Below are 17,731 nucleotides of genomic sequence, written 5' to 3' on the forward strand. Positions count from 1 at the left end.
ACTAACAGCAGCAGAAAATGAAATTCTAAATTTTTTCAAGACGGTTGCATTCTTCAGGAAATATTCCATAGTTTCATTTCTGCTATATTCCGTCCAAAACTTTTAAATTCAAGGCTGCCAAGGGATAACAGCAAACAACTGGGCACAGATTTTTCCATAAAAAATAGCATCACAAGGAATTGTATGGTTTCTATCAGCATCATCCTGATCATAGAAAATAGTTTATTAGCTGAATAGAGAAACCAAGAACCATAGAAGTTGATGGTATTTGCAGAAACTGACATGACCTTATTAAGGGTAAACGCTTCCAAACTGGATGAACAATTGAGTATCTCAGGCAACATCAACCATCCAATTCATCAGCTCCCACTTCCAACCGAGTCAAATAGCGAAACCAAGGAAACCTGTCACCAGCTACCATACAGAGTGCCTGAGAAAGATGAACACATGTATATGAGCAAAGAAAGAGTAAACATAAGCCTCTAGTGTAGATGAAACTTACCTCTACAGTATCTGCCGATAAGCTTAAAACACTGAGTTTAGGAATTTTTCTTAGAAGCCATAACACCTGAAACCCAGAGGACTTGCTAACATCAATAATCGTATTAACTGGTGACGATAACTTCGTTATGTAAACTTTTTCAGACAGATGATCCTTAAGCTCGAGAAACTCAAGTTTTGGGGCAATCACAACTACTCTATGTTTAGAACCGTGTATTATAGATTTCATCTTGGTTTGATGAATTGTAAGACGTTTCAGCGTATATGACAAGGCTTGCAAGGTGAAGGCGTAACAATCCCCAGGATCTCTACGAACGATTAATTTTTCAAGAACTGGGGAGCCATGCAAGATCTTCTCTAAATTTGCAACACTCATATTTTGAAGATGAAGTACCTTGAAGCCTGGAAGGCATACAAGTCCGGTAAGGTTAAAGCCAATTGCAGCATGAAGCTTTAAGATTTTTATTGTCTTGCAACGAAAAAGGATTTGGGGTAGCTGAAGGGAAGAATAATCCAGTTCAAGGTCCTCGACATTACGCATAATTGCTGCACAAATCCATAAATTTACATCCTTAAAAATATGAACTAGATTACTGGTTACTTTAAGACGTAATTTCTTAATCGGAGCACTGTGAAGAAGCAGCACTCTGTTTACGAATTGCACAAACAACAGTTCGTTTGAATGCTCGCTATCATGTGAAGTTAATGTATCATCAAAATCTAAATCAGGTACGGAGGTCCATGTGTAGCTCCATCTTCTAGACAAAATGCTTGTTCCCACTGCATATTTCGTTGTAAGAAAAGACATCATGCGACAAAGAATCTCATCTGGCAAACTGCTGATTCTGTCCTTACTTTCCGTCTAAAATCGATTTCATTGTGTTGGTGATGGGTTTGGGTTTTCCATCTTGGTGAATTTTTATTCTAACAAGAGTGAGTGTGAAATCTGGAAAATCCAACAAAATAAAGCTCTAAATTACAGTGTACTCTGAGGCTGACAATTTCTCATAAACCATGAACATAGAGAGCATATAGGAAATATGATCTTCTAGAATATTTATAAGCCAGAGAGGATATGTAGAACTCAAAAATGCAGAATGATCTTTAGGAATACTAACTTGGAACATGAAGAAGCCAATCTTTAATGGGAAACCAGATCAAGAAATTGAAAATGAGAAAGTAATAATGAGGATTATTAAGGGCTCAAATATCTAGCCGCCCTTCAGATGTCCAAGTGATTTATTTCAACAGCTATTTTGAGATTGAAAGCTGCAGATTCTATTTATCTTTTCAATCAAAACTTTTTAAGGGATAGACGTTGAAATTAAAGGAAACAAAGGCAGCCAAAAATAGTTAATAAACTAACCAAGTAGTGGTACAATTCATAGTGTATGTCATCTTAAACTTGGAGGATGAATACTTTAAATTTGGTATGAATATGAGTATCGTAGGAAAGACCAATAACATATCTAATTTTAAGTGAATTAATTTAGTATCTTTTTTCAGCCAATAAAAGCCCAAAAATAGTAACTTCAGTCTAAGGTTATGAGTTTGGCCGTGGATATTTATTAATTAGTAAATTAAATTAAAACAGTTATTTTTTAATTCTTTCAATTTTATTCATGTGGTCTAGCGGTTAATTAATGAATGAACCCGAGTAAGGAGAGAGAGATTCAAATATGGGAGTGTTATTCTCTCCACACAGCAGTTATTAGGTTTCATTTTTGCTCGTGCATTACAAGGGCTCACAGCTATTTCAGCGGTTATGCAGTGGTTATTGCAGGAGCAAGGAATAAAAATGAGAGAACCAAAAAAAACACAACAATGTACAACACGTACAAAAATCAGACAAATTCTAGAAAATACATGCTCTTTGAGTTTTCTTTACAATCAAACTTTCTTTGTGCTTCAAATTTTCAAGCAGTATTATTCTAGTAAACTATATTCACATTTACAGCATTCAAATAAATTGTGGCTGAAAGGCGTTTAAAAACATCACTATTGTCCTTATTAGACGTCAAGGAGTGCAACCAATCGCGATGGTTCATGTACCATACACACGTGGCATGCCCAGAAGCAAATCACAACCAATATAATTTGGCATGCCTAGTAGGACATTGTTCTACGATGGCCCTAAGAATAAGAAATAATAATGAAAAAGAACCAATGGAGTCTCGAGATGCCAAAGTAGTTGCTGATGAAGCAGAACATGAAATCTTTGTTCTATAGATGGTGGAGTAGTTGGAGAAGAACACGGCGCCTTAGAGCGCTACTTAGTAGAAGAGTCATTATCGGACCACCTATTGTCGATGTACTTAGAGGTCTAGGTATAAATGCGTTTGATCCTTTTGCTAGTCCTTTCTTAGAATTTTTAATATATTCTGAAGAAACCTAAAATATGCATCTTAAGGTTTTCAAGGAATAAGTGAAAAGTTAACCGCTAGTTGTCCTACTAGTCTAAAGAGTGAGAATTCAATTGTTAATGCTAAAGAGAAACATACCCAAAAGAAACTCTGGGGGCAATCTTCTGCTAATAATGATAGAATTCCTAGAAATAATGTAGGGGTTGCTAATGTGGTTAAACCTCAAGCCTTCTAGGCCGAGGAAAGATATGTATCTCTACAGGAAAAGGAGGATGTTAAGGTGGCAATCCCAAATGGCCGCAATAATGACAACCCATATTTGCTTCACTGGATCTTTGTCAATCAACCTAATGTGCATGATGTAAAAAGTCAAGGTTTGATTATAGGGAGAGGCCTGGGGGGCAATCCTACAATAGTTATTCAATGTACGAATCCATTGAGCCAATACTTTCACCCGCAAAGACAATTACAAGTACATGTAGAGGCTGTAAGAGATATAGGACAAGAGTTGTATGTCTGGCTTAAGACCAATAGGCCGACCAAATTTTCACAAGTCTTACGCAAATCCTATAGACATTGATAATCCTACCCTTGATTGGCTAATTTAGTTATTAATTTTAAGATGAGGCTTTTTCTTAAATATTTAATAGGATCAACCTTCACCAACTTTGCTAAAAACATCTCATATTTACATAGTAGAAGATGAAAAGGCATATCCAATTCTTTAGAGTTAGGCACAAAAAGATTAATGGTAAACACCTGAAGAAATATTATCCCACCATGGGGGAAAATGGATGAGAAGCAAGAAAATAAAAAGTGCAGGGTCATTAAAGTAGCCACTATAGTTAGTAGGATTTATGTGTTTTCTATGTTTTCTTTTGTATTTTCTGTATTATATATGTTTGTTAGGACATTTTATTTTATATGAAGCCAAATATATGGCTAGTACTATGGTGTTTTATTTTTTTAAAAGAGGCTTGATTTTAATGAGAGTAGGCCTCATAGTCACTTTTGAATCTTAGATAATATTTGTATTGTTTTATTTCTAATTTTTAGAAAGTACTATGTGGCAGAAAAATACAAATCTTCAAAGTAAAATGCAGATAAGTGCAAGCAAATATATGACTGCATAGCGCGAAATGACTAGAGTGAGTAGTGTACAAAGTGTTGAGTAGAGTAGCTGCATGAGATATGATGTGGTTGTAGTGCATCAGTATGATATTATGAATTGGTATGGTTACATATAGGCTTTACAACCACATCTCATTTAATCATTCAAAGCCGACCATATCAAATGTAAAGACATATAATACATGGTCATATTATAAAAGTAATAGCCAAATATAATATATCAAAGTCACATCAGAGTATTTAAAATAAAAATAAAGTCACTGCCTATTGAGAATAGCACTTGTAGGTGAAGTCACTAACAAGAACATTTATAAGATGTAATTGAAGAACTTGAGCAAAAGAAAATTGACGATTACAAGAAAGATATATGTACAGCAGCTACATCAGTGGCAGGTTAGCTTAAGAGAGCAGAACTCGAAGTCCCTAGAGTCCATAATAACAGTTATACACCAAATAGAGCAAGTTAAAAGGTTCAGATTTTCATTCTTATTTTGATAGATTTTATGGCATTTGAATATACCAATAAATGACAAAAGGTTAATAAATTAATGATAAAATACAAATATGACAAAATTAGTCCATTAACATTTTATTTTAATTTAACATAATTAATAAATACATGTAATGGAGGAAAAACTCCGGTTGCATATATTCTCCCGGTTTGGGTATAAAGCATACAATGGTTTACATGTGTTTTAGCTAATAAAAATGAGTCTTTTAGTCAATAAATTTGTGGGATAAAGCTATATCTTATTTTTATTCTCTTTCACTTAAGTGGGTTACAAAACAAACAAATGTGTACATAAAAGTTTACTTCTTGCTGTGGAGTTTGCATATGAGATGTTCATAAAAGAAAGTGCATTTCTAGGTAAAGTTAAATGGCTATGGTGTAAAGTGTTTCAGGCATTTTATGCCAAAGCAGTTATGTTGGTGATGATTTTATTTGATACTGAAGGCCAAGTTAAGTTAGAAAAGACACAAAGCATGTGAATATTATTATCCTAGCCTAACATTTGCATCTTAGATATTTCAAATCCTAAAAGAAAACACAGTTGTTAGGTTGTTATCCTAAGAAATTAGTTTTAGGATATTAATTAGAATATGCCTTTAACATGTGGAGTCATAAAATAATAGTTTTGAATTGAGATTGCAAATTCTGAAATGAGCATTCTTAATATTTTTTCCAATTTGAGGCTCTAGAGCCTCAAATTTATCGATATTTAAAGCTCCAGAACCTCAAATTCATTAGTATTTGAAGCTTTGTATGGGAAGAACTTAAAAATTTTCATAAAATTAAGGTTCTTACCTAGCAAGAATTTCAACGTAACACATTCAAATTTGTATAAGGGCTTAAATTCACATCATAAGTTACCAATACACGTGGTTCGAAGATTTGCAATCTCAAAGACACAGTAGTACCAGAAATTTTAAGTAAAATAAATGTCAACTTTTCATTGCTCAACAATAAATATTTGTACATATTTAAATTCAACATCACCACAAATTTATAAAATATAAAATAAAAAGTAATTTCAGGAGGTAAAGTGGGTATTTTTCTCCTTTCTCCTTTCTCCTTTCTCCTTTTTCCTCTTTTAATAGATAATAAAAAATTTTGATTTATCAATAATAAAAGCAGGAAGAAATGTAACCAAAACCTCCCAAATATATTTTTGATATTTTTTATAGGTTTTGAGCCAAAGAGGATAATAACTTGTAAGACTGCCTTTAATTTTCAGAAATGGCTGTTGAATTACAATGGGTAATGATTGTTATAGGAGTGAAGCTTGTTACCGCCGATGGAAAGGCCACTAGAATTATTGTTGTCTGTGTGTAAAGAGAGGTCTAGTGAGTTATTGCAGCAAGGAAGAAGGCTAGTGTGTTGCAGCGAGCAGCACGACTGTCACTGCCACTATTGTTGCTGCTCCTACAGCGAGCGAGCAAGGAGACAACACTGCTGCTGGTGCTGTTGGCATTGATGTCGATGCTACTTCAACAGGCGAGCCGGGCATTGTCTGGTAGGATTAGACGAGTGAGATGTAGCTTGTTGTTGCTGGTGAAGTGCATGACACTGCCAGTGATAAAGAAAGAGAGATGGGTATTGTTGAGTTTTGGAGGTAGGGTTTTTTAGAGAGTTACTGGATAATGTTACGTTGGAACTGAAATTAAAAAAAAAAAAAAAAAGGAATTTGGAGAGGTTGTGAATTTTAAGGAGAAAAATAAGCAATTTTGGGATTAGAGTTTATATATGTTGCATGTACACATACATGCGCTCCAATAAAAGCCAAAAATAGTAAGCACATTCCAAAATTATGAATATAGCCCGTGGATATTTATTAATTAGTAAATTAAATTAAAATAGTTATTTTAATTATTTTAATTTATTCATGTAATCTAGCGGTTAATTAATGAATGGGCCAGCATCCTTAGGAGAGGGAGATTCAAATATGGGAGTTATTTGGAGCTCTCTCCACACATCAGTTACTAAGTTCAAACTTGGCTCATGCATGACAAGGCTCGTAGTTATTTTAGCAATTATGCCTTTTAGCAGTTGCGCGGTGATTATCACAGTGGTTATTGTAAGAGCAATGAATAAAAAGGAGACAACCAAAAACTACTACTTCTGTTGGATCGTGTAATTCACATTTATGAAAAATAAAATATTATATTATATAAAAGAATAATTTATTATTACAGCTATTCTTTACCATTTAAAGCGGACATATTTGACATTTCAAAACAAAAAAAAAAAAGAAATTCACTTCATAGATTTTTCATTTTTTGGATCACATAATTTCTATTATTGGGCATATAATAAAAGGATTATCTTACCCATTACAATTTCCAAATGCTATGAGAACTAACCAATTGGTGGAGCGACAGAAGTTTTCAGTTCAAGCAAGTCTAAGTACAGAGCACAGACCTGAAGTTTCTAGCATAATCTTTCACTTGCAATTTTTTCATTGTCTTGTAACTCATATTTCAATGCACTCTATCTCCTCTCATATTCATTCTTCTTATTTCATTCCTCAATCCACTGATAATATAAACCAATCACCAAGTGAACTCATCTAGTATTTCCATTTTCCTTCTCTTTGCAAACCCTAATTCTATATACCAGATGCCTGAACAGAAAAATTTGATATCAGATTACAAACCTAAATATTTACTTGATGCTTAGGATATTAGAATAACCTCCTCTTCGGATTTAAGTCAGTCTAAGACACCTACTATTGGAACTTTCTGAGGAATTGGACAACACTTATACTTCTTCCTTTCCCCCTCTAGTCAAATTTAGGACCATTAATTAATTGATTACATAATCACTGATCTATGTTGATAGAAATGATAAGGCTTGAATGACTGCAGTTTAACCCCACAGCTGTCATTAAAAGAGAAACTAAAATAAACCTTGAAAAACAGCCTTCAGTTACAAATGTTCTGGTCATTGAGTCCACAATACTGAAATGGCCACATTACAATTGAAGGAAAGCAACAAACAACATAATGTTTTATAATAAAGGTCAGAATGAAGAATAAACATTAAAACAAAATAACTTCACCATAGTACAAAGGATTAGACATGAGTTTGATTAAAATCTCATATCTCATAAGGAAATTCATCAATCAAAGCATTAACTTGATAAAAATCTTCTAAGAGTCTTCAAAAAATATAACTTGGCATTTTCTTGATACCCTTGGAAACTTAACTAGCTCCTTAAGAACGTAGCCTTCCTCATGATGATTAGAGATGAATGAGGTTTTAATTGTTTCAAGAACTGTTGCATAACTCATGAAAGACATAACCATTTTCATATTTGTTGTAGTTCCTTCAAATGTTGGAAACTCGAGCCACTTCAGGGATAACAATAGAAAAGGTGCCACATTTTGCTCATCAAATGTAGGAATATCCTTGCGTGAGAAACGGTATCCTGCTCGCAGAAATAAAATTAATTAATTAGTTTATTATCATTGGGAGATTATAACAGGAAAGAATAAGTAGATCAAAGCAACCTAAACAGGTTCAGTTGGATTCAATTAATAAAAAAAACACATAAAATAAAATAAAAAGCAGTGATATGATTTATAGTGTTTCACATCTAAAACTTACTCTATGGAGGATGAATTCTTCCAAAATTGGTATGCGTCTTAGTATATTAGGCAACAGCAGCCCCACTTGTTGATAAACGGTTACCTCCAAATAAGTCAAATTTTTAAAATAAAGAAAATCTAGAGAAGATGGCAACAAGAAAACCAGAGAAGAAATGTATCTCAGACAATCGGCTTAAACAGATAAACCAACCAATAACTAATAAATAAATAAATTCATGAAATAAAACTTACCTTCATTGTGTATTCAGACAAGGTTAAAGCTTTAACATTAGAGATTTTTCTTAGAAGCCCAAACAAGCAATTCCCATAATCATTGAACTCGTTGATTTGATTGTCGCACTGATCAACGTCAACAATTGTTTTAACTAGTGAGGACACGTTATTAAGTTGATATACATCAGAGACATAATCCGTGAGCACAAGATGTTCGAGTTTTTGGAGCATCAATAACAACCATGTAAGGATGATCATTGGGGTCCAAATTGTCACCAAATTTGCAGATTTTCAAACCTTTTAGTGATGCCAATTGCACACGCAATTGCCACCAAAATGATAATTCTTCGAAAACTGGAGAGAAAGAAATGATCTGTTGATATTTAGGGATTTGTATCTCTCCCACATTGTTAAGTTATTAATTTTTTAGGAGTATTTCTCCTACATTGCTAAGTTAACAATCTTGAGGTACCTTCCAAGCCTATATAATAGAGGCATCACTTTGTTATTCAATCATCCCAAAAATAAGAGAAAAATATTAGAGAGAGTTAAAGCAATTATTATTCTCCTATTACAAAGAGAGAATTTTAATGTTTTCTCCTTTATAAATAGAGAGGTTGTAACTCCTATTATTTTGTTATAGTAAAATTCTTTTATCCTTGCCCGTGGTTTTTTTTACCCTAATTTGTTTAGGGGTTTTTCACGTAAATCTGTGTGTTCTATTGTATATTTTGTCTTACTTTATCTTTATTTTCTCAAATTATTAGCTGTGATTTTGCTCTTTCAGGTTCATATTTTTTTACAATTGGTATCAGAGCTTGGTTGGCAAGACATTTCTTAAAATTCGGTGGTTGCAGCTCAGTCTGATCTTTCACATCAGAAGAGGGTTTTTTGAGATTTCTTTGGTGCAAAAGAGCTTATGTGGAGTAGTAAGAATACTTACAATTTAGGGAAGGTTCTATCTAAGGAGATTGGTATTTAAGAGGTCCGCTTGTGACCCTCCAGTCTTTCCTAGGAACTTACCTAGTGAGTTGTGTTCATTACTGCGGTTCATTTTACAAGCTAAAAGGCACCATTTGTGATAGAAGCAATGGCGGCAAAATTTGAGATTGAAAAGTTCAACGGGAGTAATTTCTCACTGTGGAAATTAAAGATAAAGGCTGTATTGAGAAAAGACAATTGTCTTGCGGCTATCAGTGAACGACCGACAATACTCACAGATGATAATAAGTGGAACGAAATGGATGGGAATGCTATTGCAAACCTTCATCTGGCACTTGCAGATGGGATCTTGTCCAGTATAGAAGAAAAGAAAACGGCAAAGGAGATTTGGGATCACCTCACTAGACTGTACGAAGCCAAGTCATTACACAACAAAATTTTCCTTAAGAGGAAACTTTACACATTAAGAATGTCAGAATCTACTTCAGTGACAGAGCACCTTAATGTCTTGAATACTCTATTTTCTCAACTCACATCTTTGGGCTATAAAATAGAGTCACAAGAACGTGCAGAACTTCTACTTCAAAGTCTACCCGATTCGTATGATCAACTCATCATCAGTTTGACAAATAATGTTGTTATCGAAATTCTAATCTTTGATGATATAGCAGCCGCTATTCTTGAAGAAGAAAATCGGCGAAGGAACAAGGAAGACAAGCAGGCAGGTTCACAACAGGTAGAAGCCTTGATGGTGATGAGAGGGAGATCAACAGAACGTGGTCCAAATGGGAGTCACAATCATGGTAGACCAAAATCAAAGAGTAAGAAGAATTATAAATGCTACCATTGTGGTAAGAAAGGTCACCTGAAGAAGGATTATTGGAGTTTGAAAAATTCCAATCCTCAAGGGAATGTGGCATACACTTCGGATGATGGAAATGTATTGTGCTGTGAAACAGCAATATCAACTAAGAGCAGGAAGAGATTTGCTGATGTATGGCTTCTTGACTCAGGAGCAACTTATCACATGACCTCTCGAAGAGAGTGGTTCCATCATTATGAACCTATCTTAGGAGGATCTGTGTATAGTTGTGAAGATAATGCCTTAAAGATCATAGGCATTGGAACCATCAGGTTGAAGATGCATGACGGTACAGTCCGCACTATTCAAGGAGTGCGACATGTGGAAGGTCTGAAGAAGAATTTGTTATCTCTGGGACAACTGGATGATCTTAATTGCATTATCAAAGTTCAGAAAGGAATCATGAAGATTAGCCGAGGAGCGCTTGTAATTATGAAAGGAGAAAAAATTGCTGCTAATTTGTATATATTTTTGGGAGAGACTGTGCATGAAGTAGAAGCATCTGTTGCTTCAAGTAGTTCAAGCGAGAGATCTGCAATGGTGTGACATTAGAAGCTTGGACATATGTCTGAACAAGGCATGAAGGTTCTTCATGGTCTCACAAAGGTGTCATTACCCTTTTGTGAGCATTGCATAACAAGCAAGCAGCATCGACTACAGTTCAATACATCTAATTCTAGAAGCAAGGATGTTCTAAGATTAGTTCACTCTGATGTATGGCAAGCACCAATTTCATCACTAGGAGGAGCTAAGTACTTTGTATCCTTCATCGATGATTACTCCAGGAGATGTTGGGTGTATCCTATCAAGAGCAAGGGAGATGTATTTGTAGTTTTCAAAACTTACAAAGCGCGGGTTGAACTTGATTTAGGCAATAAGATCAAGTGTTTGAGGACAGATAATGGAGGAGAATACACAAGTAATGAATTTAATAGCTTTTGCAAGCAAGAAGGCATCAAGAGGCAGTTCACTACGTCATACACTCCTCAACAAAACGGAGTGGCAGAGCGGATGAACAGAACTCTGTTAGAAAGAACTAGAGCATTGTTGGGAGCTGCAGGCCTAAATAAGGCATTTTGGGCTGAGGCAGTTAACACCGCCTGTTATGTGATTAACCGGTCTCCATCTACAGCAATTGATCAAAAGACACCGATGGAGATGTGGACTGGGAAGCCAGTTGACTATTCAAACCTCCATATATTTGGAAGTCCTGTGTATGTGATGTATAATACCCAAGAAACTACGAAGCTGGATCCAAAATCCAGGAAGTGTTTGTTCTTGGGATATGCTGATGGTGTGAAGGGGTATCGCCTGTGGGATCCCACTGCCCACAAGGTTATAATCAACAGGGATGTAATCTTCTTAGAAGATAAATTGAAGGGAGAAGATGATAGCACTTCAAAAGAAAATTCAGAGACTACAACTATACAGGTGGAAAGAAAGTCTACAGAAGAAGATTCTTCTAAAGCAGCACCAGAGCACGAAGAGGAAGAACCAATCGAGTTTGAAGAGCCAGCCGAGTTTGAAGAGTCAGAACTTGGAAAGGGAAAACGTATAAAATTTATACCAACCTGGTAGAAAGATTATGATATAGGCAGCAATGTCGCATACTGTCTTCTAAGTGAGGAAGGGGAGCCATCAACTCTCCAAGAAGCAATGAGCAGATCAGATGCATCTCAGTGGATGGCAGCAATGCAAGAAGAGATGGAAGCTCTACATAAGAACAAGACTTGGGAGCTTGTGCCACTACCACAAGGAAGAAAGGCCATTGGCAACAAATGGGTCTTTAAGATCAAAAGAAATAGTGATGATCAAGTGGAGCGGTTTCGTGCAAGAATGGTGGTGAAAGGATATGCTCAGAAGGAGGGGATTGACTTCAACGAAATATTTTCCCCTGTGGTTCGATTAACAACTGTTCGATTAGTCTTGGTGATGTGTGCTATATTTGACTTACATATAGAGCAGCTAGATGTGAAAACAGCTTTTCTTCATGGAGATCTTAAGGAAGAAATTTATATGCTCCAGCCAGAAGGTTTTGAAGAAAAAGAAAAGCGGAACTTGGTTTGTAGGTTGAACAAATCTTTATACTGTTTAAAGCAGGCGCCGAGGTGTTGGTATAAGAGATTTGATTCCTTCATCATGAGCCTTGGATACAACAGACTTAATACAGACTCTTGTGCATATTTCAAGAGGTTTGGTAAAAGTGATTTTATTATCTTACTGTTGTATGTAGATGACATGTTGGTAGCAGGCCCCAACAAAGATCATATTGAAGAACTAAAGGCACAGTTGGCTAGGGAATTTGAAATGAAGGACTTGGGACCAGCAAACAAGATTCTAGGGATGCAAATTCACCGAGACAGAAACAATAGGAAGATTTGGCTTTCTCAGAAAAATTATTTGAAGAAGGTCTTGCGACGCTTCAATATGCAAGATTGTAAGTCAATTTCTACCCCACTTCCTGTTAGTTTCAAATTATCCTCCAGTATGAGTCCTAGCAGTGAAGAAAGAAGGATGTAAATGTCTCGAGTACCGTATGCATCAGTAGTGGGGAGTTTAATGTTTGCAATGATTTGTACACGACCAGACATTGCACATGCAGTAGGAGTAGTAAGTCGGTACATGGCGAATCCTGGCAGAGAGCATTGGAATGCTGTAAAGAGGATCCTAAGATATGTTAGGGGAACCTCAGATGTTGCATTGTGTTATGGAGGATCATACTTTATTATCAGAGGATATGTTGACTCAGATTATGCAGGTGATCTTGATAAAAGCAAATCTACTACAGGGTATGTGTTCACACTTATCGCTGAGCTGTGAGTCGGTATCAAACTGCGGTCAGTTGTGGCGACATCAACAATGTAAGGCGGAATATGTAGCAGCTACACAAGCTAGTAAGGAAGCAGTATGGTTGAAAATGATGATGGAGGAACTCGGGCACGAACAAGAGCATATTCCTCTATTCTGTGACAGTCAGAGTGCCTTGCATCTCGCAAGGAATCCAGCTTTTCATTCAAAGTCAAAGCACATACGAGTCCAAAGATTACCGACGTGAAAAAGTGGAAGAGGGCACTGTGGATATGCAAAAAATTCATACTAAAGACAACCTAGCAGATTTTTTGACGAAGGCAGTTAACATTGATAAATTTATTTGGTGTCAATCCTCTAGTGGCCTGATAAAAGTATAAACAGCATGGAAAGGCAAGGAAGAAAGAACGGTGTGAAGATCTGACTGATCCTCAATCAAATCTTCAAGTGGGAGATTGTTGATATTTAGGGATTTGTATCTCTCCCACATTGTTAAGTTATTAATTTTTTAGGAGTATTTCTCCCACATTGCTAAGTTAACAATCTTGAGGTACCTTCCAAGCCTATATAATAGAGGCATCACTTTGTTATTCAATCATCCCAAAAATAAGAGAAAAATATTAGAGAGTTAAAACAATTATTATTCTCCTATTATAAAGAGAGAATTTTAATGTTTTCTCCTTTATAAATAGAGAGTTTGTAACTTCTATTATTTTCTTATAGTAAAATTATTCTATTCTTGCCCGTGGTTTTTTTACCCTAATTTGTTTAGGGGTTTTTCACGTAAATCTGTGTGTTCTATTGTGTATTTTGTCTTATTTTATTTTTATTTTCTCAAATTATTAGCTGTGATTTTGCTCTATCAGGTTCATATTTTTCTACATGATCTTCTCTATACAATCACTATCAAAATAATTAAAATCGTCAAGACCAAGAGACCTAAGGTTTGGAAGGAAAATAAACTCAGGAATCTTAAGGCCAAGTCCAAGTCCTTATCGTCTCACAGCTAAAAAGCATTTGGGGAAGCTGATTATAATGATAGCATCGTAGATTAAGCTCCTCAACTTTATGAAAACTGCAGCACTAATCCATTGATTTATATCATTGAAGCAAACACAAGAATTAGATGCACGCAGGCTGAATCTTTTAATTGTATCATGACGAAGAAGCAATACCCTGTTAATAAATTTCACAAAGAGATTTGCATCCAGCAGAAAATGAAAAAAAGACTATTCAAAATCTAAATTGGGTACAGAAATCCAGCCGTATCTCCATCTTCAAGAGAAAATGCTGGTTGCCACAGCTTTCTTCGTTGGAAGAAACGACAAAATGTGACAGAGAACCACATTTGGCAAACTACTGATTATATCCATGTTTATGCTCATTTAATTTCAGATTCTCAATATCAACAATTGATGCTCATTTACTTTCTTTTTGTTTATTTTTAAACAAGTCCAGTCCAATGTTATCTCTATTAAGGTCACATTAATTTCTTCATTTTATAGTGTCTCTATTTGTAAGGATATTTAAAGAGTCATGGAAATAAATTTTGGTTTCTGTGAGTTGGGTGGCTGAAACCCTTTTCGAGAATTGAAATGAGAATTGTGATTCAATTAGATTTCATTTAAATTTAAATTATTGAATAAGGGAACAATTCAAATTAATTGAATCAAATGATATAATTTTTTTTATAATTATAAAATGCATCAAATTGAATAAGAAATTAAATTAAAATAAATTGAATCAAATGAAAAAAAAAATTAAAATATAATTAAATTTTATAATATTATTTTAATCAGTAAATAAGAATTTTATTAATTCGATTGAATAGAATCTTTTCCAAAAACAAAGCGAATTAATTTTTCAGTTTTGGAAAATTCTTTCATGTTCACTATAAATGTTGTTTGAATTTTCTTTCTGAAATAAAAGTATAATGTGATTTAAAATATAGAATTTCTACAAGAAGAATCGAAAGCATTCTTGGAGTAAGTTTAGTTAAGCACTAACTCTCATATAAATAACTTCGTAGCTGTCTTTACGAGGTTCTTGTTATCAAGTTGAAATGGCCACACTACAACTGAAGGCAAGCAGCAAACAGCATGCATATATAATGTTCCGTGATAAAGATCAGATTGAAGATTAAACATTAAAACAAAATCATTTCACCATATTATAAAGGATTAGACATGAGTTTAATTACAATCTCATATCTCATAAGTAACTTCTTCAATAAAAGCACTAAAATGATAAAAAATCTTCTAATTAAGAATCTTCAGAAAATATAGCTTGGCATTTGCTTGATACCCTTGGAAATGTAGCTAGCTCCTTAAGAACGTAGCTTTCCTCATGATAATTAGGGATGAAAGATATCTTAATTGTTTCAAGAACTGTTGCATACTTCATGAAATACATTACCATTTTCATATCTGTTGTAGTTCCTGGAGAAAAACTATGCAAGAGAAAGAATAAGAGAGAGGGAGATAGAGAATGAGAGTTTTAGTGAATAAATCTTCTCATTAATTGATCTTTGATAATGTCACTTGCTCTATATATGAGCTTACATTAAGCACAATATCAACACTGCTAAACCGTTACAACAAAATTCCTAAACACATTTTTGCTAGAAAGTTTGTTTCACTAGCAACCTCCTTGTTTACTTTTCCATTACACACTAACCACCTGACTACTGAGTTGGCTTCACAGTCTTAATCTGTTACAGTTGTGCTTTTCTTAACTTGAGCACCAACTGAAATCCTCATCTCGTTACCACCAGCTGATGAGTCACTTTCCTCAACATTCCCCCTCAAGCGAAAGGGTGATGCTTTTAGCTTGAGCTTGTTCTTCATCAGGAATCTTGCAACCGAAAGTCCTTTCGTAAGAACGTCTGCAACCTGGTTACTAGTAGGAACATTTCTAATCTCCACTTATTTTCTTAACACCATGTCGCTGATGAAGTGAACATCTATCTCTATGTGTTTAATCCTGGCATGGTAAACAAGATTTGCAGCAAGTGATGTAGCCCCACTATTATCATACCAAATTACTGGCACAGAGTCTGACTTTACTCCAAGTTCATCCATTAAAGACTCAACCAACACAATCCTGCTACAACATGAGGTAAGGCTCTATACTAGACCTGGAGACCACTGTTTATTTCTTGGAACTCCAGAAAACTAGGTTAGAGCCTAGAAAAACACAATAAGCTCCTGTTGACCTTCTGTTATCAAGGCAACTTGCCCAGTTTGCATCAGCAAATGTTGTGAAAGATAAACTCTTGCTTGCCTTGAAACAAATTCAAGCCTCCTTTAAGCTTCCTCCTCAGGAGTATTCTCCCTGTGTCTATATCCCTCACAAAACAAAAAGTGGGATAGAAAATAATAACAACATTTTATTAGAGGTTAGTTTAGAAATGCTTATCAAGTCCTTTATCATTTCAGGTACTCTTAAAATATTTGCAAGTTGCAAAGGAGTCTGTGTGTGGGTTTGAAGATTAGTAGATCCAACATGAGTAACGGAAAGCATTTTATCATTTCGAACCATCATCTTGTCATGACCAGGGTAGTCATTCGCAATGTGGAGATTCTCAAGGTTAGGAGTGATGTGATTTGTTGCACTTGAGTCAACATACCAAGGTGGATCCATTACTGTCTCAAGAGTTGCTGCAAAAAAAAGCTTAAGCTTTGTTCCACCCTTGAGGTGTACTAGAGTTATTGTTCGAGTGATGTCCCCTTGAACCTTGAGTAGAACCAGTAGATCCCTGGAAAATCTCATCAAGCCTATGCCAACAGGTAGTTGCTACATGACCTTACTTGTTACAGATCTTGCAAACATGCTTTGAATTACGACTAGAACTTCTGCCACCATAGAATCCTCTTCGTCTATTTCTACCACTTCTACAACCATTTGCAAAGAGACCTCTTCCTTTATTACCACCTCCTCTTCCTCTTGATTCAGTAAAATTAACAGACATTTAAGTATTCTCATTAAGAGAACTAGCTGCATGTAACTGCTCAATGCGACTTTCTTGTGTAAGAACCATTACTTATACTTCTTGAAGAGAAATCAAACCTGATTGTGTTCTGCTGGTAGACCAGCCAAGATTTGTGGAATTAAGTCTTCTTTGGAAATTTCATGACCTGCTATAGCAAGCTGATCATATAAATTCTCCATTTTAGTAAAGTAATCATTTATACTTAATACACCTTTCCTACTAGTTAGAAATTGAATCTTTAAAGGCATGATCCTAGATTTTGATCTAACTGCAAACAATTGCTCTAAAGCACTCGAAACTTCATAAGAAGTCGTGTACCTAGCTATTGACCTTAGAATCTGTGGTGTAAGTGTTGCCAACAACCAACTCAATAGAAAAGCATCATCACGAATGCATTTCTCATAATCTGGAATTTATCTATTTTTTTTACATTACTCATAGAAAAGCATTTCACATAGTAGTAATTTATCTATTTTTTTTATGGAAACGCCAAATATAGAAAAGGTATAACGTTTAAATTTATATTAAAAGATTCACACATGGAATATGGTAAAATATTACTTATTTTATTTTAGTTATACAGCATCTTTTAGATCTAGGACGATATGGTCCTGGGTCAATGTTGTAATTTGCATATCATAGTAGGTTTGATCCAATTTCTTAATTTTTTGACTTTTCAGATGGATGTCCAGTCTAGCAACACGTTGCCGCTGCGTCTCAATTCAATTTCAAGTTTCAAAAGTAGGATTTTAATTTCAAGCGACTACGAGCATTAAAATCAAAGCGATGAGTCTAACGATTCAGGGCTTG

At 35.0% G+C, this 17,731-nt stretch overlaps 1 protein-coding gene across 1 annotated transcript; it reads right to left on the minus strand.

The window, feature by feature from the left end:
• Positions 1-343: 343 nt before the first annotated feature.
• On the minus strand, positions 344-1,517 carry LOC112536565 (F-box/FBD/LRR-repeat protein At5g56420). Its single transcript, XM_048379734.1, has 3 exons — positions 1,482-1,517; positions 503-1,363; positions 344-430 (listed from the first exon to the last, which is right to left on the minus strand). Exons 1-3 carry the CDS (start codon positions 1,515-1,517, stop codon positions 344-346), a joined length of 984 nt encoding a protein of 327 aa, XP_048235691.1.
• Positions 1,518-17,731: the final 16,214 nt, after the last annotated feature.

This window comes from Ricinus communis, chromosome 9 (assembly GCF_019578655.1).
Source record: "Ricinus communis isolate WT05 ecotype wild-type chromosome 9, ASM1957865v1, whole genome shotgun sequence".
Lineage (NCBI taxonomy): Eukaryota > Viridiplantae > Streptophyta > Magnoliopsida > Malpighiales > Euphorbiaceae > Ricinus > Ricinus communis.

What these genes read in the sequence shown, in the direction of transcription:
- LOC112536565 (XM_048379734.1), bottom strand. Translation starts at nt 1,517, where the DNA reads ATGGTTTATGAGAAATTGTCAGCCTCAGAGTACACT. An exon ending in TGTCAGCCTCAGAGTACACT is followed by an intron (nt 1,364 to 1,481) that starts GTAATTTAGAGC and finishes AATCGATTTTAG; the next exon opens with ACGGAAAGTAAGGACAGAAT. An exon ending in TATCGGCAGATACTGTAGAG is followed by an intron (nt 431 to 502) that starts GTAAGTTTCATC and finishes CATCTTTCTCAG; the next exon opens with GCACTCTGTATGGTAGCTGG.